Source organism: Myotis myotis, unplaced genomic scaffold (genome assembly GCF_014108235.1).
Source record: "Myotis myotis isolate mMyoMyo1 unplaced genomic scaffold, mMyoMyo1.p scaffold_m19_p_16, whole genome shotgun sequence".
Classification (NCBI taxonomy): Eukaryota; Metazoa; Chordata; class Mammalia; order Chiroptera; family Vespertilionidae; genus Myotis; species Myotis myotis.
Window position 1 is genome coordinate 24,628,655 of NW_023416320.1, and position 26,806 is coordinate 24,655,460.

The 26,806-nt window shown below is 35.1% G+C and overlaps 1 protein-coding gene across 18 annotated transcripts in view; it reads right to left on the bottom strand.

Annotated features, from left to right (window-relative positions):
- The window catches only part of TAF2 (TATA-box binding protein associated factor 2), an 83,082-nt gene that overhangs the window by 12,577 nt on the left and 43,699 nt on the right, over window positions 1-26,806 (bottom strand). For 14 of the 18 annotated variants that reach the window (XM_036338145.1, XM_036338147.1, XM_036338142.1 and 11 more), the window contains 10 exons: window positions 26,565-26,705; window positions 24,432-24,542; window positions 22,343-22,536; window positions 21,413-21,552; window positions 20,051-20,120; window positions 16,198-16,307; window positions 11,129-11,358; window positions 9,715-9,870; window positions 9,128-9,233; window positions 8,371-8,490 (listed from right to left, as the gene is read on the bottom strand). In XM_036338145.1, coding sequence (XP_036194038.1) covers window positions 8,371-8,490; window positions 9,128-9,233; window positions 9,715-9,870; window positions 11,129-11,358; window positions 16,198-16,307; window positions 20,051-20,120; window positions 21,413-21,552; window positions 22,343-22,536; window positions 24,432-24,542; window positions 26,565-26,705 — 1,378 coding nt within the window. Of the gene's footprint in view, window positions 1-5,393; window positions 5,418-8,370; window positions 8,491-9,127; window positions 9,234-9,714; window positions 9,871-11,128; window positions 11,359-16,197; window positions 16,308-20,050; window positions 20,121-21,412; window positions 21,553-22,342; window positions 22,537-24,431; window positions 24,543-26,564; window positions 26,706-26,806 lie in introns of those variants that run through there. The other 4 variants (XM_036338146.1, XM_036338144.1, XM_036338148.1 and 1 more) reach the window with 3 other exon arrangements.

Genomic DNA, 26,806 nt, shown 5'->3' on the forward strand with positions numbered 1-26,806 from the left:
GGGGGTGGTAGTGCTGTGTCTATGACATCGGGAGAACCACTTATATACACCTACCACATTATACTAAGTTACTGACAGCAACATCCCCCAAAGCCCCAAATTTCTACAGTTCAGTAAGTTAATTTCTAGGAATGAATAGGCAAAGTGAACTCGTTAAGTATATTCAGCATCCTTAGCTTAAGAAACCCAGAAAAGGTAGGGAGTGTATAAAGAGGATGTGTCTACTTGAAGATAAGAGTCTTGTGATTAAAAACAAAACACAACCTGAGAATCAGGAGACCTGTGCTCCAGAGCAGGCTCTGCTGTTAACCTTCAGCATGTTTATCCTTCTCTATCTCACCTAAAAAATGGATCAAATGTCTTTAAAACTTCTTTCCATTTCTACATTCTATCAGTCTAGGAATCAACAGTAGTTTTCAGACTCCAGTGTCCAAAAATTGCTTCCTCCAGGCCAGATACTCCTTGGGCCAAGCCCTAAGGAAAATTCTTTCTGTGTTATTCTAGGGTAATGTTACTGCTTACATGCAGCCAACTAAGAAAAAAGCCTAAGAATCATCTCAGATCCCCTCCCTTTGAGATCTAGTTGGTTGCCAAGTCTTGTTGATTCTCACAGTGTCTCTTAAATCTGCCCCCTAACCTTGTCTGCAAGTGTATTAATTCCGACCACCGCACCTCACCTGGATTACACAGTACTAGTCTAGCCTCCTATTACCTAGTTGCTTGGCCTACAGTGTCTTATACTCAGATCCATACTTGACAAAGCTGCACAGCCATGGTTCTCAACCTGGGCACTGTTGCCCCAAGGGTTATTTGGCAATGACTGGACACATTTTGGTTGTTACCACTGGGATGGGTTTGGAGGAGGAAGTGTGACTGGCATCCTGTGGGTAGAGGCTAAGGATCCTGTCAAACAGCATACAATGCACAGGACAGCCCCTACAACAAAGAAATCTCATGGCCCAAATGCCAGTGGTGATCAGGTTGGGAGAACCGGCTACATAGAGAGAGATCTTCCTAAAAACAAAGCTGATCATAATTATCTGCTGAAAAGCTCAGTTCTAGCGACAGAATAAAAGGCAAAGTCCTTGAACTCCAGTGAAACAGTTTCTGAAAAAATATTTGTTTATCCAAACTAAAAAACTAGGCTTTTCACTAAAATGGACCGAAATGGTCTACGGCCACACCACCCTGAACGCGCCCGATCTCGTCTAAAATGGACCGAAATGCAGTCATTTCTTTTCTTTTTTAAAAGATAAGTTCTCAGCACTAACTCTGATTTCGGTCCCAATCCATTGTTTTTTTTTTTTAAAAAAAAAAATAGGCATCACCACAGACATTTTCTAAAATCACTTTCAGCACTAATTTTGTTTACAGTTGATAATGTGTCCTGAACTTCCCTTTCCAGCCTTATCAGCCGCTGTTCCTTTCTGTACACTCTAAGGTAGGCCGTCCACAACTCCATGTATTTGTAAATGTTCCTCCCTGGGCTTCGAACGCCTTTCCCTTATTTCTTGTTTAACTTGCACATTCATTTAACCAATATCAGGAATGAACCTGACAGACCAAGTCTTCTTGGAGCTGACAAATAGCAAAGAAGAAACGGAATAACCACACCTGAGTAGTAAAAAGACCAAACATAGAGCAGGAGCAGAACAAGGGGCTTAAATTAGTTGGGGGTGGAAGTTGGAGGAAATCAGAGGCAAAATTCTCAACCGAGTAACGTTTAAGCTAACATACAGGAAGGGAAATGGAAAGAGAAAACATTTTAGGTTCTTTGATACTTTAAAATTCAGCTCAAATGTTATTGCTTTGGAAGCTTTCCCCAAAATGCCCCCCATCCTAATTAGTTCTTTTATATTCCCACAACATAACACAGATGAGAAGCTTAAGGCACAGAGAAATTAAATAATTTGCCCAAGGTTGTACTGGCAGATCTGAGCGACAAAACCAGAGCCTGACACTAGAGTCCATGCTCTTAACCATTCTGCATGTTGCATAGCGCACATGTAGCACATCCTTTATCTTTGGTCTCTTTCGTTAGACTCATCACTTCTTGAGGACAGAGAACCTGTCTTTTTAATTTTTGTATCCCAGTGTGTCCACAGTGTCTAGCAGCCACCTCCTCACCCCTGCTGAAGTTTACTAAACAAATGAATATAACAGAATTATATAACTGTTGTGTTTCTTTTTAAATAAAATGTCAGATGAACTTAGTCCGACTAAATGCAACTGAAGGTAACTAAATTTGAAGGCAGAGGGATAAAGCACAGAAACTGTGATAGATCCTCCAACTGGTGTTGGCTACTGTACTTCCTTTGTGTCTGGCACTGTTCCAATTTTTAGAGCAAGTGAACAAGTCAGATAAAGTTCCTGATACCACAACATGACATTTTTTTATATTCATAAGTTTTTAGTAAAGCTAACACTAATTATATTGCAAAAGCTAAATAAAGAGATTACTTAAATATCGAAGTTTGGGGATCTGTATCCTTTGTAATAATTGATATCCAGATATTCTTCAGAAAAAGAAAAAAATTTGAGAGATATCTGATTCACAGTATCAGCGAAATATGCCACTATATCAGTGATTTTCATCCGGTATGCTGCAGCATACTTGGTGTACCACAAGAATTTTAAAAACATGCAATACCTGACTATTTATTTAGTCAGGGGCATGTTTTCCCTTATACTGTCAAATAAAAAAATTACAACAGCCAACACAACAATAGCCAACCAGTGTGAATGAATCAAAATTATACAGGTTTTTTCAGATCAGCAAAAAATAGAATATAATTTTTGGTGTGCTACAGAATTTTAGTTATTAGTTTATGTATGCCATGAGATGAAAGAGGTTGAAAATCGCTGCACTTTACGATTTTAATTTAGACTTTAAATGAATTACATGAATATGGTCACAATTCTATAAATGCAGTATAAGTAAGTAGTTGCATATCAAACGGAATACACAGTCAGGTGATGAGGAGTATAATAAGAAACATGAAAACCTCATGAGTAAATTCCTTTAGCACCTATCTCATTATTTAGTCAGTCTCTATGAACAGACTTTGCAGCTTTCCAACTGGCTGTCTGCAATACTGGGAGTCTGTGGTCTTTTCTGCACTGAGGGAAGTCTCATCATGTAATCCTAAACACTTGCCAAGTTACTTGGGTTGCAGAAAAACTAATAGTTATATTGGAAAATGCACTTCCAAGCAGAGGCAACTGCCCAATGGAGTGTATGTGAGTGTACTCTTTTCCAAGGAATACTTATAACCACTTCAAAAGTACAGATTTCTTGTCTAAGGGCTTTATACTTTGCATTAAAAATATAATGATTAATTATAAATCTTAAATTTCTCTTGATTTGTATTAAGTCTTATTATGAAGACAATGGAGTAGCTAGATCCAAGGATAAAGGTGTTGGGAACCAGGGCTCCTAAGTACAAATGGCTGATCGCAGGTCTGGGTAGATAATTCACAAGATGAATATGAAACACCTAGTACAACAGCAAGGAAGTTAAAGCCTTCTCAATGGACTCAACTTAAGAGGCTCTCACCGTCCAAAGATGGGGCAATCTGAGTACTGATAATGGACCGGAACTGACTGATCCCCACACTGAAGGGGGCTAGACAGCCAATTCACTGTTTTGAAAATTAAGCAAATAAATAGAGAGAATCAAGCATTTATCTTATTCCTATATGACCTACACTACTGGGAAATAAGAGACGAGGGGGAATATAGCTTTATAAGAATAATCCAGTTTCTAAGTAACAATGGAAAGATCAATTAGAACATCACCATCTACAACCCTCAGAGTTAATGAATCTAAGCCTTGGACCTCATAAAAAAGTCAGACAGATACTGCATGCTTACAGATTGAAGAACACACCACAACCTATAAACCTGAATCCAGTTAAACTTCTAGATACAAATATAAATGTACAGGAAACACAGAGGACTCTAACATGTTAATTATACCAGAGGTACATACAATGAGCAAAATACAGACTTAAAAATACAGATTAAAAACCTGGTTTCTGGTCGACTGAAAATCTTAAATTTAAAAAGATGTAAAGGGCAATTCAGCCAATTGCAATGTGCAGACCTTATGTGAATGCAGTCTCAAACAAATTAATTGTTAAAAATAAAATAATGGCAGCTATGAATCAATTAAAATTTAAACAGTGACTAATTAATAATACAAAAACTCAATTTTTTAAAGTATAAGACTATTACTGTGACTATGGCTTTTTAAAATCCTTATCTTTTAGAGATACATACTAAATTATTTAAAATATGTGGGATTTGTTTCAAAATAACTCAGAAGGGTGGAAATGGATAAGGGTATGGATTAAATAAGACTGACCATGAGCTGATCACTGTTGAAGCTGAGTAATGAATTCCTGGGGTTCACTATATGCATCTGACTACTTCAGTTTTCCGTACAAAGCGTTTTTTTAAAAAGGAGAAGTTAAGGCAATTTGGCTTTATCCAAGAAAACATTACTCTTCGATTGAAATAGTTCATTTCCAGAAATTTATCCCACAAATGTGCAAAGACATATTCTAATATTTATCAGACTAGTATATGTAACAACAGCACATCTGATAAAACTAATGTTACTCTTATCACTACCATCAACATTTACATTTTTATTTAACCTTTAGCTCTTAAGTTTCATTTATTATAGACGATATATTTTTTGTTTACTTAATCTCTATCTTTCCTAATTTTTACCAGGGCTAATCCAACATGATAAGAAAATGCAATTTCCTTCCTATGTGGAATTGTATATATAAGAGTCAGATTTAGGACACATATGAGATTACTTTCACTAGTATAAGAAGGTCATCTATAGAATTCCCACTGAGAAAAATGCATACAGTACCACTCCTACCACACACATTTTCACACATTATTTCAGGCATTTATAAAATGGCTGGGAACTTGAAGTCCACCCAAAGCTGAGCACCACTCATTTTTAAGTTAATGAATGCCCTTTTAGTGACCTGAAATATATGTCTCTATTGTAAAATAGCAGATGTATCAGGAAAAGGAGATATCTATATCTATCTATCTATAAAATTTACATTATGGTTTTCTACTTCATGTTATACAGAAAGAACCAAACAGATGTTCAGTTTTGTTATTCTACCCAACATAACCTCTTTCTTAGAGACCAAATAAAATGCATTATGGGTAAGAGTTTGCTGCAGTCAATTTAACAAATGCAAAACAAACAGAAAACCTAATGTGGAAGCTTTTCAGCCCATCACAAAAGTGCTGGTAACAGACAGTGAATAACCTGCTAATTCTATTCAATTCATTCACATTAGATATATGTTTATATTTAACACAAAACCTGCAGTTTCTATTAGGAGAATTGTAAAGTCTGTTCTTTGGTTTCTTTAGATCACTGTAAAAAAATACAGAATTATGTCATTATAATTTAAGAAAAAGACCAAAGTCTGTTTTTCATATTAGAGTTTCAAAAGCAAGAACTGTAGGGCTCTCAGCTTTTTGAGTTTTTTGTTTCAAAGGGTTTCATGCATCAGAATAGTGCTTTGCTAACTTATGCCAGAAGGAATCACATAATACAGCAGCCCTAACTAGGAACTCTCTTCTTCTTCCCCACAGAAACCACTAGGGTTTCCCTTGGCTCCTGCTCCCGTCCCTCCTCTCTGCTTCCATCACAGCAATGCCTGCCCGCAGACCAGGCTGCAGTGGTGGGAGAGAGGGCCTGGTATGCATAACCAGTCACCATGGGAACCATAAACCTATTTTTACAAATCCCATTCCTGACCTTAGGAGAGAGGGAACAGTATAAAGTAACGAAGGTATTAAAAATACCCCTGCTGCTTCTTCTTTCTTACCCCAAATGGCTTAACCTCCCACATATGTATCACCCCATCCCTAAAATATTCTTCTCACTATCATATGCAAGGAAAGAAAATTGGGGAAAAGGTTAAACCATGACCTTTCCTCTAAACCAGCGGTTCTCAACCTGTGCGTTGTGACCCCTTTGGCGACCCTTTCACAGGGGTTGCCTAAGACCATCCTGCATATCAGATATTTACATTACGATTCATAACAGTAGCAACATTACAGTTATGAAGTAGCAACGAAAATAATTTTATGGTTGGGTCACAACATGAGGAACTGTATTTAAAGGGCCAGAAGGTTGAGAACCACTGCTCTAAACAGTTTCCAGTTCTTCTTTATCTGACCTAAACCCCCATTCTCTTTCCCTCCTCCCACATAACATCTGCAACACATTGCAGTTCTCAATTACCATCTGGCTGGCTCTGAAGGACCTAAACAGGGGTCCCAAACTTAAAAGCCTTGGCCCTGAGGAGACAGCATAAATGAGCACAGACTTCCAGGTGCAAACAAATGGAATCGGTGTAATAGCACATCCCTGCCTGAAAGGGCCTCTCAGTTCTTCACGAGAAGCTGGAAACCCAGATTTTTATGTGCAATCTCTTCATTTTCAGTCAACTACAAAAAACCTTATAAGACTTCTGGAGATCAAATAAAAGTTGCCTCAGTTGAGTGAACTGAGTAAGGCCCCCAAACCCATTTGTGAACTTGAGGATCCCTAGAGACTTAAGAGCACAGCTTCCCTTACCACTGTGTTCTATGCCTCCTTTTCTGAACCCCCACTCCCAATCCCAGGCCAAGATCAGAAAAGGAGACCCCTGGCTCCCGCGGGGGGCGGGGGCGGGGGGGAGGAGGGTGCAGGAAGAGGGAAGTTCCTGTTTCACTGCCAGCTTTACTAGGTTAGGTTAAAGTTGTGCTTCTGACATTCCAAAAGGCGGAGCTGAAAGTGCCCCTTCCCTCAGAAACACTGTTACACACAGCGCTGAGGTTCCACACGTCTGTTCTTCAGGTGTAAGTTAAAAGGGTTTTGTTGGGTAGTTTGGGAAAGTTATGTATCAAATATAATAATGTATCTATAGGAAAACTGTATTTAGATCCCCAAATAAATACATGTAGAAATAAACCTTTGGAACACTATCATGTGTAAAATGATAAGACTTACTCATTGGTCATAGGGCACTGAACAGCATAAATGTTTGAAGAAATTACAAAGGCACATTAAAGACTATATTCAAAATTAAGTTTTATCGATCAGTCTATATGTAATATGCTGGTATACAAGAGATTTGAAACTAGGTTTTATAATTTTTAAAAATGCAGAAAATTTTTCATGTCTAGTAAAATTTTAGTAAGTATAATGATAATAAAGCAAACTTACATCAAAATAACAACAAATCCCCTAAAAAGCCAAGAGAATACAAAACTAGCAAGGGTCAAAAAATGTCAAAATCCCCTTGTGCCAAAGTCTCCAACTGGTTTCCTTCTGAAATATATTTTATGAACCTACCACAATGAATGCATAAAGCACACAAAGAGATATAAGCACCCAACAGCCTGGGGTCACAATACCAAAATATTTTGAGGTGTTGCTTTTGTTTGAAGTCTCCCCTTAATCACAGTTGGTTTCCTACGCTCCTCAAATCAATAAACAGTAACTCTTTTGTTTATATCATAAAAGCAGAGTTTATATAAGCAAATCCATCCCTTGAAATTTTAAAGCCAGATTAATGACTTTTGGAAAAACTATTAATTAAAAGTGATTTTGCTTATGTATCTAGTTTTTCACTCTCTGTTCCTCCAAAACTTGAAGACTGGACTTTTTCAGCAGTTTTGACTGTTTACTCTTATTTGGATTATAATCTTCTCTTTGCAAGAAACAGAAGAACAGGGTAAGCAGAAGACAATGTAAAATAGTACAATAGTTAATAAACATATCTGAACTAAATTACCTTTCATAAACTTAAGCCCAATTAGTATGAAATAATTTAAAAGTCAAAACATGTGAGTTCTCTAGGCATAGCATTAAGGGTCTCATTATTGAAGCAATTGTAAAACTTTCAGGGGCAAGGAGAGAGGAGAAGTTAAGTGGTTGATTTGTGTATTTTATGAAAGTACAGAGGCTCAGATTTGATGATTTGTACTGAAGCTGGAATTTTCATATTATAATATTCTTAGAAAAAGCACTACAAGAGCAAAATGTTAACTTTAAATGACATGAAATTATTTCCCTCCTTCCTTTCTACTTTTCTGATATTTCTGAGTCTTACAAAATAGTAGTACATTCATTTATGTTAGATACTATAAATTCAATGTGTTGCAAGAAAAGCAAGTCCTCAGATCTATATTTTTTATGTATTTTGAAGTTAATAAAGAAATTTTATGTTGTATACCTGAAACAAATGTAATATTTAATGCAAAAAAAGAAAAAAAGACACTTTATGAAATTTATAGATTTGTTCTTAAGCAAAAAAAAAACACAATAATTTCACCTGTTCCCTTCCGTGCAAGTTCCATCCCCCACTGGGGCTTTGTGACAGGTGTGCCATCACCCCCTGGTGAATGCTGGGGCATTAAAGCCCGTGAGCTAGCTGGCCGATATTTAGAGAGCCCTAAAATGCCAAAGGAGAAGGAGAAGATGAATTAATCCCTTTGTTTCCCCAAAGAAAGAAAGAAAGAAAAGAGCATGGCAGGTTTTTATAAGCTAGCCTTTAAACCAGAAGCAATTTAACAGAAGACTCTAAAAATAAAAATAATACATTTTTGCCCTGCCGGTGTGGCTCAGTGGCTGAGCATTGACCCATGAACCAAGAAGTCAAGATTTGATTCCTGGTCAGGGCACATGCCTAGACTGCAGACTCGATCCCCAATCTAGAGCATGCAGGAGGCAGCCAATCAATGATTCTCTCTCATCACTGTGCTTCTATCTCTCTCTCCCTCTCCCTTCCTCTCTGAAATCAATAAAAATATATTAAAGATATATGTATATTTTTAAGTAAAAATAAATAAATAACAAATCTAGAAGTATAAGCATGCCAAATATTAAAAAAAATAAAATGGAAAAAGAAGACTTTTTGTATTTATTCTTTTACTCATGTGTTAAATCTGATACAATCTAATATTTCATTTTATACTGGCTACTTTCAAGCTTTACAGTTGTTCACTTGAAGATAAAGCAACACACCCTAGAACAGTGGTACCTTGTGAACTCTCTCGATCGGCTCAGTAACTGCAATACACTAATCTTACCTGGAGTAGACGGCCTTTCAAGCATGTTCAAATGATGAGAAATGAACGCCTGGCTGTCATGAACAGTATCCATATCAATCTCCTCTTCGTCTTGAGAACTTGAAAACTAAAACACACACATGGAACAAAAGAGAAAAAGGGCCATTATATCACTTTATGTTTGGATCTTAGCTCTTAGGAAAAGTAGCAGAGAGGTCACAGGATATACCCCCAAATAATCTTAAAAGGAAAAGTAGGCTCTTTTTCTCAAAAAGTATAAGAAAGAGAAAAGATTATGTGGCCCAGCCTCCAAAAGGAGCTGAATGGAAATTACTGGAAATTTAACAGCAACTAAAATCTATTCCTATGTTATGGGAGAGTAGTGAGCTGAGGTAGATCGTGCACACATAGTTCCTCCCCAAACAGAGAAGAAGTATGTGACAACAGAAATTAAATAATCGGTTGGAATGTTTTAGAGATGGACATTTGGGTTCTTTTATAATTCAGTCTGTCCCATCTGTTCCTAAGGAAAAACCAAGTATTCATAAAGATTTATAAGAAGGTGAATATCCTACACTGTTAATACAGGTTTAACCTGTATTTCTTACTCTGATTTTGAGTTTGACTTTACTGCTATCCTCATTCTTCTCCAGTATTTGACCAGGTTCTAGTGGGGACCCCAGTGGTGTATCAGACTTCCTCTTCACTCCCTGCTGATGAGCTGATATATTACATGATGCTTCCTTGGCAAGATGATCAACTTCCTGCGGCAATATTTAAGATCAAAATTAGTTTCTGAAGACAAGTAGCTCATATTATAGCTGAAAACTAATAGCTATTGCAACCATGCAGATTAGGGCATGCCCAGTGCCTGTAAATTATCAGCAATGGGCTTAAAATAAATTTCATCTTTTCTTGTCTGCTAGTTTTTTTTGGGGAAGAAAGAAGTTATTTAAGTGAACTTTCAGAGTTTTCCCAAAAGAATATATCTTTTGGTGTCATTTTCTCCTCTTATCCTAAAGAGTCAAAGTATGAATGTGGATAAATTAACATATATGTGCAAGAATTATAAACATATTCATTTCCATAGATTTATAACTATTCAGATCTGAAAGAGCTCTTTAATGAGACTTAGCCCTATGTCTTACTTTTTCATAACCCAAACTCTAGGATATATTTTAAATTTACAATAAATAAAATTGTATTTAAGAAAATCTCGGTGATAAGTAATTTGAAATGACTAGTTCTAACTGGCATAGACAGAATCTGAATGTTAAAGTGCCAAAACACCAGTAGGGAATTGCTAGGCAAGTAATCTGGTCTAAATATTGGTGAAAAATGAAGTTTGAAGTATTGGGAACATTTTGTCATCAATAAGAAAATCATTTCTGAAAAATGTCCTTTAAATTATAGTAAAATGGTTGATATGTATCCTAAAGGTCTTTCTACAAAATTCTGGTAATTTTATAATACATAGCTAGAAATAAAACTTTGCAAAAGGCAAGCATAATATATATAAAATTTTAAAATGTAATGCATAATCTCCTCCCAAATCAGATTACTCATTTACGTGATCATTTATTATCTTTATACTTATTTAATTCAAGAAGCTTTTCATTGGCCAGGCACTCATTATGTTTAGAACTATGCTAGGTATTACACAGAGTAGGGAAAAAAAGTCAGGGCCCCTTGTGTTCAGTGTTCCATTACCATATATGGACAAGAAGGTTAACATATAACAGGCTAAATATTCATGTCAATTTTCTACTACTCAACGAAGAAATTGTATGCTCAGTATAAACAATCATTATGTCATCATAAAGGAGTAAAGGGACTGGCAGCACTATGTAGCTGTCAGTAGCACTTTGTAAACTACACAGTGCTAAATGAATGCCAGCAGTTTCTCAAAAGGTACAAAAAAACTGTCTGAGGCTTTAAAACTTGCCAGTTCAAAAGAAACAATTCTCTTCTCTAGAGAGCTCAATATAATAAAATTACATCTGTAACACATGCAATTCTTACAGGGTTCTGAAATCCAACTAGCTGTGCGTGGCTACTTGGATTAATTGCAGTTTCTTGGTTGCCGGTGATGACCTCTGGAATTATGGTTGGATTCAAGACAGCTTTTTTCTCTTTTAGATTAAGAACCAACCCAAGCTCTGGCAAGGGTAAGCAGGAAGGTCTACTGAGGCCAAAAAGTGTGAAGTACAAGTCCACAGCACCACACCGTAGCCTCCAGTCATGTGAAGTACCTAAAAAGTAAATAAAGAAAGAAAAATATACACATTTAACTGTACATTTTTATCGGTTCCAGAACTTATGCAGAGGGATGAAAGGATTATCATGCTTAAAAAGAACCATCCCTTGACCTAGGCCCCACTGGCAAACCCTCTACCCTAAAGATGCATCTTATCCTAACACGGATACTTATAAATTGTTATAGGAACAATCAATGTTTGTGAATGAACGAGTGAATGTTGTAATTGGAAAAGTGTTTTTATCGTCACACCATTTTTCTTTACAAAATGAATTTTTAAAAAGTATTGTTTTCTGCCTTTAAATTTTCTTCCACATTCGTTCATTCTCTGTTCATCTTGTCTGATTTTCTTCTTTAATAATCTGTTAGAAAGACAGTGTTCCATGAGCCTTCATGAACCCTAGCATTTGAAACATATTTTTAATATATTTTATTGATTTTTTACAGAGAGGAAGGGAGAGAGATAGAGAGAAACATCGATGAGAGAGAAACATCGATCAGCTGCCTCCTGCACATCTCCTACTGGGGATGTGCCCGCAACCAAGGTACATGCCCTTGACCGGAATCGGACCTGGGACCTTTCAGTCTGCAGGCCGATGCTCTATCCACTGAGCCAAACCGGTTTCGGCAAAACATATTCTTCTCCTAACTCTCAAATTTATTATGTTCAGGTTTTAAATATAAGAAACCCTACAACTACTTGAAATAACATAATCCTAAAATTGGACTTATTGTAGAGGAGGAAAATATTTTGCTAAACACCTTTCTATTAGTGTTGCTATACTAGGTGTTTGTTTTAAAAAAATAAATAATAGCAATAATAATAACAATACTAAGCAAACCCCAGAGGTGGCAACAGATAGTACAACATGTATGGAGGAGAAGACTGCCTGAGCAGAAATTCAGCTTAAAGTAGCTGAGAGACTAGAGGCAAGTTCTTTCAATTCCTCCAAAATAGGGGTATGATCTCAGATTGGCCCAAATCAATGACAGGCTAGATACCAGAGTTCTTTCTCACTTTCCTTTTTTCCCCCCCAGTAGAGCACTCCAGGTAGGTAGGTACTGCCATCAAACAGAACTGACTGGCTAAGATAAAAATTGCACCTAGGGTTAGTAATTTATATGGTTTCCAGGCCAAATTTAAAATGATCTAGAGAATTTAAAACAAGTGAGAAGAAGAAATATATAAATTCTTCCAGATAAGAAAATAAACCTTATAAATATTAAAATTAGACTGTGGTTTCAAAAGAGTAGCATAATATTTAAAAAGAAGAAACAAAAAAGAAAGAAGCATTTATAGCAAATTTTGGACAGCATAAATATTAAGCTTTGTGATTTTCAAGAACAAATATTAGAATAAAAAAATAAATTATAATTGACTAGTGATTCTGATGAGATTTATTCTAGTAGATAAGTAAATATTATATTAACTAGAAGCCTGTTGCATGAAGATTCGCGCAATAGGCCTTCCTTCCCCTGGTTGCCGGCACCGGTTTTCCTCCAGCACCCGGGACCCAGGCCTTTGGTCCGACCGCAGCGGAGGCTTGGCTTCTCCCCGCTGGCCACACCGAGAAGCCAAGCCTCTTCAGTCTTAAATCTTCACTCCAGCCAGAGCCTTCAGTCTTCACTCCACACCGGTGTATGCAAATTAACTGGCATCTTTGTTGGGTTAATTTGCATAGTCACTCTGATTGGCTGGTGGGCGTAGCGGAGTGACACCAATTTGCATGTTTCTCTTTTATTAGTGTAGATTACATGCAAAGGTAATCCATACAAAAGGAATTATAATTTTATGGAGTTCATACTACACTACACTGTGCTGAGGACTCTGCATGCCGCACTGCTGCCTATGAAGGAGCTACTGTGAATCCCATCTGAGACATCTTCATTCTGCCATTGTGTTTAAAGGTAGCAGAAACATAGCATAGCACTGTTAGAAGCAAAAGAAAGGTAGGAGGATAAGGTTTTTATGCCCTAAAAACTATTAAAAAAACCTAAAAAACACAGAAATGGGAAGAATAGTACAAAATTAAAGAATTTACACTGGAAATCCATCCCCTTCTCTGGAATATGCATATCTGGACACCTTACTGGCCTGGCATTACTTCATTTTTGTAGGCCTTCATTATTATTCTCCTCAAAGCATCAGAATCCTGGGCCTTTCACACAGAGGATGGAGGGGCTCAACCTCTAAGACAGTGGTTCTCAACCTTCCTAATGCCCGCAGCCCTTTAATACAGTTGTGGTGACCCCCAATTTCACTGTTACAAATTGAACATAATTAAAGCATAGTGATTAATCACAAAAACAATATGTAATTATATGTGTTTCCCGATGGTCTTAGGTGACCCCTGTGAAAGGGTCGTTTGACCCCCAAAGGGGTCGCGACCCACAGGCTGAGAACCGCTGCTCTAAAAGAAGGGAGGGATCCTGACAGAGCAGCTAGTCCTGTGTCTACATATTCGTGGGTGTAGCAAGAAAAGGAGTAAATCTTAGGCATTGTATCAGTTAGAAAAACAAGAATGGTTTAGGGTACATTTGTACTGGAAGAAAACCCTGAAGAACAATATCACCTTATTATTTATCTCTGCTGGCATCCTGACCATTTTGTTACAGATGTCATTGAAACCAGTTAAACAACTGAATTATTTTAATTTAAAAAACTATTATTTTAATTTTTAAAAGCAAATGGAAATGTGTTTTCATAAGCTAGGATGCTCAGTTTTGTGTTTTAAAGTCAGATTAAGGATAATTAGGCAGCATAGGGAAGGCCGCTAAATTTCACTAAACCACTACACTACAGCTTTTTACTTTTTTTTAATATGATTCTACTCTTTTTTTTTTTTTCTTTTTTCTTTTTTTTGAGAGGAAGGGAGAGAGATAGGCAGGAGCATCGATGAGAGAGAAAAACATCGATCGGCTGCCTCAGTCTTCTACTGGGGATCAAGCCCACAACCTGGGAATGTGCCCTGATCAGGAATCGAACTAGTAACCTCTTAGTTCATAGGTTGAAGCTCAACCACTGAGCCACATTGGCTGGGCTATGGTTTTTACTTTTTATTTCTATGTGGGCTTTTTGGTTTGGGTTTACCTTTAGTTTGGATGGAGGAATGAACATTATTGTTTTGTTTCTGAGGGAGTTCCAGATGGTGTGTTTTCCTTCAAATAATTGACTTATAAATATTAAAATTTAATGCTACAAGAGAGCTAAAAAATGGAATAGTGGTGCTTCTGTTAAAATTACAAAAAAAAAAAAAAAAAAAAAGAAAAGAAAAAAGATAAAAAATCAGAACTGCCCTGTATTTCAAAACCATGGAATAAAATCTTAAAATGGTTGTCATTATAAGTGGAATTTAAGTTGAACAGCATAGTGGGAAAAATCACTTCTGCTTAATTCCAGTTAGCTGTGTGATCTTGGGCAAGTCAATTGCCTGGGCCCTAAATGAGAGCAGTTAACTTAGCTGGTCGTCAGATCCTCCAAGATCTAAAATGCTAGGATTCCAAATCAATCAATTCCACTAGACCCGTGGTCAGCAAACTGCAGCTCACGAGCCACTTGCAGCTCTTTGGCCCCTTGAGTGTGGCTCTTCCTAAGCCTTAGGAGTACCCTAATTAAGTTAATAACAATGTACCTACCTATATAGTTTAAGTTTAAAAAATTTGGCTCTTAAAATAAATTTCAGTCATGGTACTGTTGATATTTGGCTCTGTTGACTAATGAGTTTGCCGACCACTGCACTAGACAGAGGCCTTGGAACAGCTGCCAATGTCTGTGACAGCATTTTGAAGACCCTCTCACCCCAATCACTGACATGGCAAGGAATGCTCATCTATAAATATAAAAGGCTAATATGCAAATTGTCCACTTGGGAGTTTGACCAGGAGAGTGGGAGTTCGATGGCTCGCTATGACATGCACTGACCACCAAGGGGCAGCGTGGAAAATAGCAGGCTACCTGCAGCGATGGCAGGGCACTGAGGGAGCAAGGGGAGGAAGAGGAGGGGAGGCCAGGCCTAGGGACCCTACCCTATATGAATTTCGTGCACAGGCCTCTAGTATATTGATAAAACAGTCATCACTTTCTTAATGCATCCATTCTGTCTTCATTGGCAGTGAAACTTGGAGACCAACCCTGCTTACCTGGAATACAACAGCACTCAAGAAGAAAGGAGGAAACCCAGTATTGATGTTCTCTATTCAAATCAGAAAGAATATGAAGACAAACCACTAAGTAGCAAATCCAGTCCTAAAAAAGATCATCTCTTCGTTTTCTGAAGTAATTGCTATTAAAGCTGATCAAGTCAAAAAGCTGCTAAGAAGAAAGTTCACTTTGAAAGTCACTTTTTCAAGACATTTTTCAGTAATGTCCTTATAGATAGAAGCTTGAAAATGTGTACGAAGTGGGACCAAAGGGCAGTTCTGTCCCATCTTTCTGTCCATCTTACACTAAGTAAAAAACAGCAAATTTCATTTTTATTTGTATGTGTATACATATGTAATTTCCTAAGAATAAAGGGAAAAGACTTACTTTCAACCCTTTGTAACCTTATGAAACAAAAACAATAATAATACTTTGCAGGTTAATATATAAAGCTCTTTAAACATCTGAGACAACTTTCACATAAATTAATATTTTTGTACCTTCAATTAACCTTTGGGGCAAAGTGAGTAAATATATCCTTAGCAAACCTTATCACATCCACCACTGTGAAGGTAGATGTGTTAAGCAACCTACTTAAAAAAAAAAGGAAAAGAAAAAAGTATTGAAAACCTGTTATAAAATGAAAATAATCCAGTCATAATTTTGTTTTTTTGAAAGCTACTATTTTCTTACCCGAATTCATAAGTTTCCAAAGTTGATCTACCAGGGCTTCATTGCATAAGGGAGACTCCATGTTCTTAGTAAATGGTGGGTTCTTAGTCAACATGTGTAGAATCTTATGTCTGGAAGAAAAAAAATAAAATTTTGCCTATCATTAAATTAAAAAATTTGAAAATTGCCTGCAGTTCCTTCTTCCTATTTTATCATCTCCCTTCTTTAGATCTAGCTTTGTGCCTGAGTTTCATTTCAAAAGGTGTATATTACTATATACCTTTTATACTGTTTTTTGTTTTTCCCCCTACTAAATTCTGGTGGGTTTTCTTTCTAAAATTGCCTTACTGTACAATGAGATCTTCTAAAACCTGACTCTGTGTATTCTTAACCAATCATTCCCTGCCTGCTTCTAAAATGAATGTATTACTCTCCTTAGAAAAGTTTTAAGAAAAAACTGATCAGAAAATATAAAAATCTTAAAATGGTACAAAAAAAATCACATATAGGCCAAGAAGTCTACATTTGAGATAATACAAATGAATATAAACTTTGTTAATATAGTTTCTTTGTCAAGCATGGAAATGTGCAGAAGCATTCCAAATATGGAGATTGCAAAACATTTCCTCAAAATAAGCTGAGATTCAGAAGAGACAGTTATAATAACAAAGATCCATACAGATGGCAACAGTTATACTCTGCTATTGGGAGTTTTTACCTGAACATATGGAGTCTTCTGAAAAACACCATAAAAAGAGGATAGAGAAAGAAAAGAAGTAGGAGGCTTTGACAGTAATTTAACATTTAGTGAAGGGATAAAAGCCAGGCCTATGACGAGGTCTGAGAAATTCAAACCTCAGAGTAATGGCATGCTTGGATATAATGGAGGAAAAAAGAAACTGAGGTTATATTTTTTATTGATGCTAGCAAAACTTTAAAAAAGGTGGTGAACCTGGGAAATTTTTATATTTAATTGTTGGTGGAAAGATATCAAATCAGATTAGTACTTGAGAAAGAGATGGGAGAAAAATGGACTAGTAGGTTGTAGTTAAGTCACTTAATCCCTTTCGGATTCAATTTTATGTCTGTAAAACCTAAATATGTGGACTCTCACTGTTAACATCCTTTTGTGCTTTGAAATTTTAAGACCATATGAAAGACTACTGAAAGGCTATGAGAACAAATAAACCTTTATGGTATTTATGCAGATCAGTGCATTCTTTAAAGCCATGCCAAAGAATTGTAAAGGGTACTCTGGGGATAACTTTGAAATTATTACTAAAAGAGCAGTAATGATTAATATATGCATTACTTTTAACAATTAAACGTTTCTTTAAATACTCAAAAGGAGATAAAATTTAAGGAAAGACAATGAGAATCTTATGTTTAATTTTTGCAGAGATTAAATATCAAAACTCACCATATGTTTCAGACATCTGGAACAAACCAGAAGCAAATCCTAAGAAAGTCATGGGTTTATGTCATATTGACAGCAGCCAAAACATCTTATTATTTCCCTAGACAATTGAACAGTTTTTTGGTGGGCTAGTCAAATACCATTGTCAATCACTATCTATAGAAATGGAGTCAAACCAAAACCAAAAAAATATTCAAAAACTCCCATGAAAAAAAGCATAGGATGTACGTCCCTTGAATTGATACGCTGTGATCATATGCATGCTTGATTCCAAAATGAGAAGATAATTCCATGTCATTTTTAAAAATAGCCTACTTAACCTAATGCAATATAACTAATAGATACTATGTTATTTGTCAATTATACCTCAATAGAGAAAGAAAAAAAGAAAAAGAAAAGATGGAACAAAGAAAACAAGACTTGAGTTCCTATTGAAAGTATAAAATGCAGAGAAATAAAAATAGAGATAGATGTTCCAACAAACCAAAAAGTACACATAAAGTAATTGCTGTGTTAACACTTACTGCCATTAAATATTTTTAAAGATATGCTGAGTTTTTTAATTGATTTTAGAGAGAAGGGAAGGAAGAGGGGTAGGGAGATAGAAACATTGATGACAGAGAAACATTGATCACCTGCCTCCTGCAAGCCCTCTACTGGGGACGGAACAACCCTGGCACATGCCCCGACCAGGAATCAAACTGGCAACCTCTTGGTTCATGGGTCGAAGCTCAACCACTGAGCCACCCTGGCTGGGCAACATGTTGAATTTTTTAAACTATGGGTAAACTATGGGTTAGATGATTTTAAGTAAAGCCTATTGGTGCTCTAAGTGAACCACATGAATTAAAAAGAAAACATGTCAAAAATAATCATGAAATATATCCTTAAAGAGATTTTCATCTCAGATTATAAATATTAGAGCTCATGAAATTTGAATGATATTAACAGTTCTACAACAGTATTTCAAAAGCAATTATTTAAACTGTACAGCATATAATTCAGAAATATAAAAATTTCAAATATTACAGAATTCAAAACCTGCTTAAAATGGTTTTCAAAACACAATTCTAAGATCTCAGAAATATGAATCTTTTTTAAAAAAATATTTTAATTTATTTCAGAGAGGAATGGAGAGGGAGAGAGAGATAGAAACATCAATGATGAGAATCATTGATCGGCTGCCTCCTGCACGCCCTCTACTGGGGATCAAACCAGCAACCCAGGCATGTGCCCTTGACTGGAATTAAACCCAGAACCTTTTAGTCCGCAGGCTGATACTTTATCCACTGAGCAAACCAGCTAGGGCAGAAATATGCATCTTAATGTTAGTTCTATTGATGTGTATTGAAAACAAATGAATATATGGTAAGTTTCATTTATTCTGTATTTATGCTTTCTGTTCCTACTTGCTATCAGTAGGATATAAACTTTCAAATGCATGAGCTCTGCCAGATAAGAGATATGGGCAGGTCTTTTGCATATCATCTTTTATATAAATACGTATTTTAGAATGAATGATTATAAGATTTTTGTCCATGTAACCTTTATCCTTATTATATAACAATCACAAGACAAATTATGTAAAATACAATTTAGATCACAAATGAAGAACTATAAAATATTAACAGCAAAACTTTGTATAAAGAAGATTTATATAATAAGCATCATTTAAAACACTTAAATATAAGGTGACTTATGTGAATTCCTCATGCCCAGATACATTTCAGTGAGGTTAGAAGGCGGAGTTTGTTTGACTTTTTAGAAGAAAATAACTACCTGCCAACTGGTGTGTAAAGTTGAGCCACACAATTAATATCTAGCTCTATGTTCTTGTTTCCAGTTGGAATGGCTACAACCTAAGTGACTTTCCAGCTGCCAAAATTTATTTTATGAAATCATGTTAAAATGAATAAAAATTTTAAGTGTTTAATACGTGCAAAGAAACACAAAAATGATTAAAAAAAAATCCGATTTGATTAAACCATAAACATCCTACTTTGCAAAAGAAAGCAGAAAAGATTAGAAGGAAATGCAAAAACACACATAATCACGCCTACTTAAGAAAAATTAAGATTTTATATGAGATAGAAAAAGAACAAATGGAATATACCAAAACGTTGCTCTTAATTATTTTTAAAGTAAGTTCAGCCAATCAGTAGAGGTTTCATAATTTTGGGTACATAAGGGATCCTCTAGATGCACTACAAAAGCTTTCCTTTAAGTTACAATAGAAATCATATGTAAAGTTACAGAAAATAAGTTTTATTTATTAACAACGTATTTTTAAACATCTTCTCAAAGCCACATCAAATTAATAAATTTAGAAAGGGCGTGATAAAAGCCTAACATATTCCTATGTTTTCAAAAATAACAAAGACTTTTGCATGTATAATCTTCTGAAATTATTCAATTTACTTTAGGACTTTAAAAAATAATTATAGCACAAAAACTAACCTTACATAGGGTACAGGGTCATTCTGAATCATATTAAGGAGCCACTGCAGTTCTTCATAACTCCTGTCCACTGAAAATAAAAATAAAGAAATATATTTGTTGCAATTATAACCAATTAAACAAGTGACAGGCAAGGAGTTCACACTTAGTATTAGGACTCTTCCTTGGCTGGAGTTAAATCAGAGTCAAAAGCTGCAGACAACTTCTTTACATTTTTCCCCATGTAATAGACCACTTCGTAAATTTTATAAGTATTGTGCTCTATGCAGCCAAAACATAAAACAGGACCAAGTGTATATTTTTCACTATAGCTCAAATCAATGGCAAATACAACATAAAGCAAATTAAAATTTATTGAGCCCTAAATTAGCCCTAAATTATAATTTAGTGAGCCCTAAACTCTAAATGGACAGAATATACTTAAATAAAATTGTGTTTCTAGAAGCGTAAATCAAATTATAGAGAAGTCTGATACTCAATGGTATCTCAACTATATTATTTTTTTTTAATAGTGAACTGTTTTTGCCCAAGTGGTTTCTTTCATCTAAGACTAAAGAGCAGCCTTAACTTTTCAACATCACATAAAAAGTAATTACAAAAAAAAGTGCTGTAACTATATTAACCAATAAAATGACTCATTAGCTATTCCCATTCACCCTTTCCAACAAGTTTTGCTATTATGACTTGAAAAGCTTTATTTTAATAATTTTATTTCTAATAGTTTCCATTTTCAAATGATCTTCAATTCATGGATCACATTTAGACACCTCTCAATAGCTTAGTTCAATTTCACTGACACCCTATCACAGTATTCTATTACTTCTTGGATTATTCCTTTTCTGCCACCTGCTCCTTTCTTCATGACTTACATTTCATTTCTTTATATTTCTCCTCTGTATTTCTGAAAATGTTTTGACTCTGTAGTTTTCTCTTAATTATTTTTGGCCTTATTTTCCCCCAACTTTATAAGCCTTGCTTAATCCCTGTACTGAAGCTCCTGATGATGTCTCTTGCTCTACTTTCAGATACAAATCTGAGATAGGAGCATGATGTCTTCTTGAATCCTTATATAGTTAAAAATTTACAAAAATCTCCTATTTCTTAAAATAACTCATAATTAAAAATATAAGAATGGTATACTGACTTCTTGGAAAGACCAAAGATATCTACTTATAATTTTATTCTTTTCCCTCACTTACTAATTCTTATAAGAATTCTACATTGACCACAAAATCAGTGAATTAAGAATTTAAAGTTAAAACTGTATTTTACATAATAAGAAAACCACAATATCTACAACTGACTTTAAATAGTAAACATTTCTTTCTAAAATGATATGAACAAATATTTCTAAAGCATTACCTTTAGTATAATCAACAACTGCTTCCAGAGCTGCTATCCTAATGTCCACAAAGTGGCCATATTCTGCGTAGGATTTAAAAAGAGTTGGATCGCTCGGAACATGACCATTCTTCTGAAGCACTCGTATGGCTCTCAAACAACTAGGAAAATAGTTTTTACCGTGAAATTCTTTTGTTAAAGTAGTCTGAATCAAATTTGTTTGCTAGGCATTAGAAATTTATCTGTAACAGTGAACTAAAAAAATTGACCTGATTTGACTCCACCTTTTAATTACAGAACATTAAGTTTTTGCAACAATCATAACAATTTTAAACATCTAAATCCTATGAAAGGAAAATAAATTTTAAAACTTATTTGTAAATCCAATTTCAGGTATTAATATACTTATTATTTTCACCATAAGTTTTAGTAGTTTTATAGTTTAATAAATAATAAATGTGAAAGGTTAAATTGTTCACAATATTTGAAACAGTGAATCAACTCTTTTTAGCAAACTCCTAATAGAACTTTTTGATAATTACATACAAAAAAGTTGAAAAAAGCAAAAAGTCATCTTAAAAGAGTCTAATAGAAAAATGCTTATATTATATCCAATGAGATAAAATATTTTGCAGACATAAAAAATAATGCTTTTGAAGAATTCCTGATGACATGAGAAAGTATTTATGATATAAACAGAATGCAAAAATTATATATACAATATATGTCCAGTAATTAAACATTTATATTGTTACAAGAGGAAAAAAATTAGAAGGCTACTCTCCAAAACAGTATAGTAATAATTTATCTGTGGATTATAGAACCACAGGATTTTAATCTTCTCCTTTATCTTTACTGTATTTCCCAGTTTTCTATAATGAAAATAAATTTGCTTGTAATTATAAAACAAATAACTTAAAAGAATAAAGGAAATGTAAAGAATCATCATACCTCACAGTGATGGTGTGTCTATAACTTGGAAGAAGTTTTTCCATATTCAAAAACCTGGTGATTTCTTCAAGAATGAGTCGCACATCTGGATTTAAATTATCTAAAGTTCGAACTTCGTTATTCACACTGACTGCAGGTGTAACAGAGTTGGCAAGGGCATCAATCATTTCTGCACGATAATAGTTATCTGAAAACTAAGCCAAAAAAAATTATTAAAGATAAAATTCACGCTTCTATTAAAAAATTAATAAAATAAAATATTTACAACCTAAGACCATAATTTATCTAAAAACATAAATTGGTAAGTACTCAACTCTGTGTTTTGCACGGAGTCACACATCGAAAAAAAAAGTGAGATTCATAACTAGTAATATAGTAGTTAACACAATAAATACTTACTATATGAAAGGCACTCTTATAGTAACCTAGCCAGATTTCTCTAAAAGGAAAACCAAAGTCCATAAATCCTGCTGGTAATACAGAGCTTCAAATCAGCTCCTTAGTGCTTTCCTCTCACATATAAACATGTAACCAAAGATCACCAGATATTTCAGAAAAGTATCAACATAAAAATGACCAGAACAAACAAAGGGGAAAACGCAACTTGAAGGAAATAGAGTATTCAAGGGGGAAAAAGCATGCAGGTGGAAAAAAAAACCTAAACTATCATTAATATTGTCTGAGAAATAACCAAAGAGATGCCTCCCAATAGTAAAACATTTTAAAAAGAAATATGCAGAGAATCAGGATCAAAATTAAACTGAAATATTAAGTTTTCTTAAAAAACTAAAGTTTTTGAGCAGAAGTAAACTGAGAAAAAATAGGAAGGAAAGCATAAGGAAATTGGAGGGTTGGTGTAGAAGACATAGCACAGGAATAATAGGAGTTTCTAGCAAAAACAGAGAAAATGGAAGAGGAAACCATAAAAAAAGCTAATTCCTAAACCCATATCGCAGTCAATTCTCAGAGAAACAATTTACTGAAAGGCAATCTGGGTGTGACTTGATTTAAACTCAGGAAATCAGATACGCTAGCCTGGGAATCTGAACATGGAGCAAGTGAGTTAATTCTACCACAAACTGCCAGGGACGGAAAAGGGATGGATACCTACCCCCTTTTGACTTACATTGTGGAGGCAGAACCTCACATGGTTACACATGACAATAGAGTCCCTAAAGAGTCCTATGTTCAGATACTGAGCAGAAAAAAGAATATGGCACACAACAACAAACAAACAGAACCAAGTGTACACTATGGGAAAAGTTTTGTTTTCAAACCACTTACAGATTGTTTTCTTCAAGTATTTTTATATTCATTGTTACCTCTGGGAACTCCTTTGCCCACAAAGCCCATTTATTTAACAACTATTTCTGACTTAAGTGTTTAGATCACAGAATGAACCCACAAATTAAAAATGAGGAGGGGGGTGTAGGTAAAGTAGGAAAACCAAAAGACTTTAAATTTATCCCTCAGACCCAGCTGATCGGTGTTTCTCTCTCATCAATGTTTCTAACTCTCTATCCCTCTCCCTTCCTCTCTGTAAAAAAATCAATAAAATATATTTTTAAAAAATAATAAAAATAAATTTATCCCTCAGACCACATCCAATTCTCACAGATACTAGAATCCTAATTGGACAAGCTAGATTATCTGGTAACAAGTAAGGTGAAATAACTTGAACCATGGCATCCAATAGCTTTTTGATAAATAAATGAATAAACATACATGATGGTTTTTAAAAAATCAAATTCATCAATGAACAAATTATCCCAAAAGGGAACTGTTTTCTAGTAAAATAAAAAAGGAGCAAAAATAAAGTTGGGCTGTCAGACTTTACCAAAACAAGTTTTAAATGGCTCTCCAAAATCTGAGGCACTGCTATCTCCACATTACAACAGGTATGAGGAACATTTAAAAACCAACTAATCTTGGTTTTCATCCACTGGTTATTATAATAAATCATGTTTACATGCTTCTAATGCTAGAAATTTCAAGTACCAGGGAGTCAACAATGATTTCACAGTCTAAATATTTCTTTAAAAACAAAATATCACTGGATAGTTTTATAATAATCATTAAGATTTCTTACCTTATTTTTTCTGTTGTCATTGTACTTGATTAAGTCTAAAATAAACGTTAAGACTTCTTTGGGACAAAGGTTGTGAACATCTCTCAATAGAGCCATTGCAACTGGCATAGTCTACAAAAAATAATATTTTTAAGTATTATAACTCAATTCATTACTATAATTTATTGAATTCAGTGCATGTTAAAAAAGGGCTATTTTAGTGCAGACACAGGTTTCTGGATGGAGCCTAACCCCCCCGTAACTCCCAGCCTTTCCCACTAAGAACATGTGCCAAACATTCTAACAAAAGAGCTGAGCAGGAACCAAGGGCGCTGAGTAACTGGATGCACTCTCTAGCCCATATGCCTCTGTCTTCATTTGTCAGAGGAAATATACATCATGTAAATGATATATTCAGCTCTGGGTTTTACAGTCGAAAAGGTATGGGTTTTAACATTAGATAAACCATTGTTCAACTCCTACTCTACTGCCTACTAAGATGGGTTATTTTAGCGAGTTGCTTACTAAAAAGCCTCACAACCACACAACTATTTTCAGGATTAAATGAAATAGTGACTGAGGCATATAGTTCAATCATCAGTCTGAGAAGACATTGATTCTCCAATACCACCCCATCTCAGCTTAAGGAAAAAGGTAAATTATCTGAAATCCAGCCTAACATTCTCCTTCTCAAATTTTCACAGGCAACTTTTCTAAGAAGGTGGAAGCCTGGCTCACACAGTAAAAATAAATAAATCAATAATAAAATAAAATAACTGGATGCCACCGACTTCTCTGATCATACCACTATAGGCTTTCCCCAAACTGTCCTGAATCTGTTTTACTGACGAAATTCACTATAAATAATATATTATGACTTCCACTCTTAGCAGGTCTCTCAATGTTTCCAAGTAATCCTTTTACTTTTCCCTCTATCATATATAATGCTTAACATCTCCTTCAACAGCTATCATTTCACTTACTTTTTAAAAAATATTTTTTAAAGATATGTTTTTATTGATTTCAGAAACAGGCAGAGGGAGGAGGGAGAGAGAGAGATAGAAACATCAATGATGAGAATCATTGATCGGCTACCTCCTGCACATCCCCAACTAGGGATTGAGCCAGAGACGGAATCGAACCGTGACTACTTAATTCATGGTTGGCAATCAACCACAGAAACACACCGGCCTGGCTCATTTCACTTACTTTTAATCTGCTTTCCACCTGCCTCAGAAAAGAGGGAGCTTCTTACCTTTTCTTAAATTAACCTCCCAACTGTGTCCCACACCTTAACACCTTCAGAATTCTCTCCATCTCTCTAATATTTACTGGCTCCCACTGAATATTTCATCCCTCTATCCAAAATAAACCAAACCCATAATGTCCTTTACTCAGGCCTGCTTTATCCTCAACATGTCTCCATTCTCATACTCTTCATCCCCAAACCAAGAAAGATTTTTCTATTTCAACTTCACTTTTCCTTCTAGTCCAATCTAGTTCATTTAATCTCTGCCTTCATTATTAAATTACTCAAAAAATTTTACAAATAATTTCCAAATTGCCCAAATGTTGACCACTCTGCCATCCTCACATTCCCTCCCAAAACAGTGACTCTATCACATCCCCACTTTCTAAATTATCATTTTTAAAAGGCTTACTGTGTGATAAATATAATCTAAAACATTTTATATGCTTGATCTTAATTAATTCTAAAAAAGATAAATTTTACAATTGAGTAGACTGAGGCTTAGAGGGTTAAGGAACTTGTCCACAGGCAAACTGTCAGTGAGTAACAGCGCTGGGACTGACGCTAGTGTGGTGTGCTGCTTGTCTCTTACTCAGATTATACTGTCCACATCCTAGGGCTTACCCATTCCTCCATCCTCAACGTAACCAGCCCCAAATTCAAACTATCCATTTCTATTTATTTTAGTATTAATGTGGATTTTGAGTTACTTTCCACCGCTCATAAAATCAATGAGCAATCACTTAATTAAAATTTTGGAAAAAATTTTAGAAACAAAAAGAACAAAGGCAAAACCTTTTAGAATAAAGTAAACACATCTATTATTTGAATGGTCTCCAAGTTAAACTGAGATATACAGATAGTGGCATAAAACAATCATAGGAAATTTGGAAAGTAAACTGTACCTTTTGTAGAAAATAACTTTGAAAGCTCATAAAGTTGTTTGTTTTCACAATGTTTGGACAAGTTTTACAACAAAACATTCTAGTAAAGAGTGACTTCATGGCTGGTGGTCCTGTCCATGTGCTCACCATTGAATTTGCAATCTGCAAATAATTAGAAAACAAAGTAATTTCCATCACCACAGCAAACATATTTTTAAATAAATAAAACAGCTTTCCAAAAGTTAGCAATGCAATTGGATTAG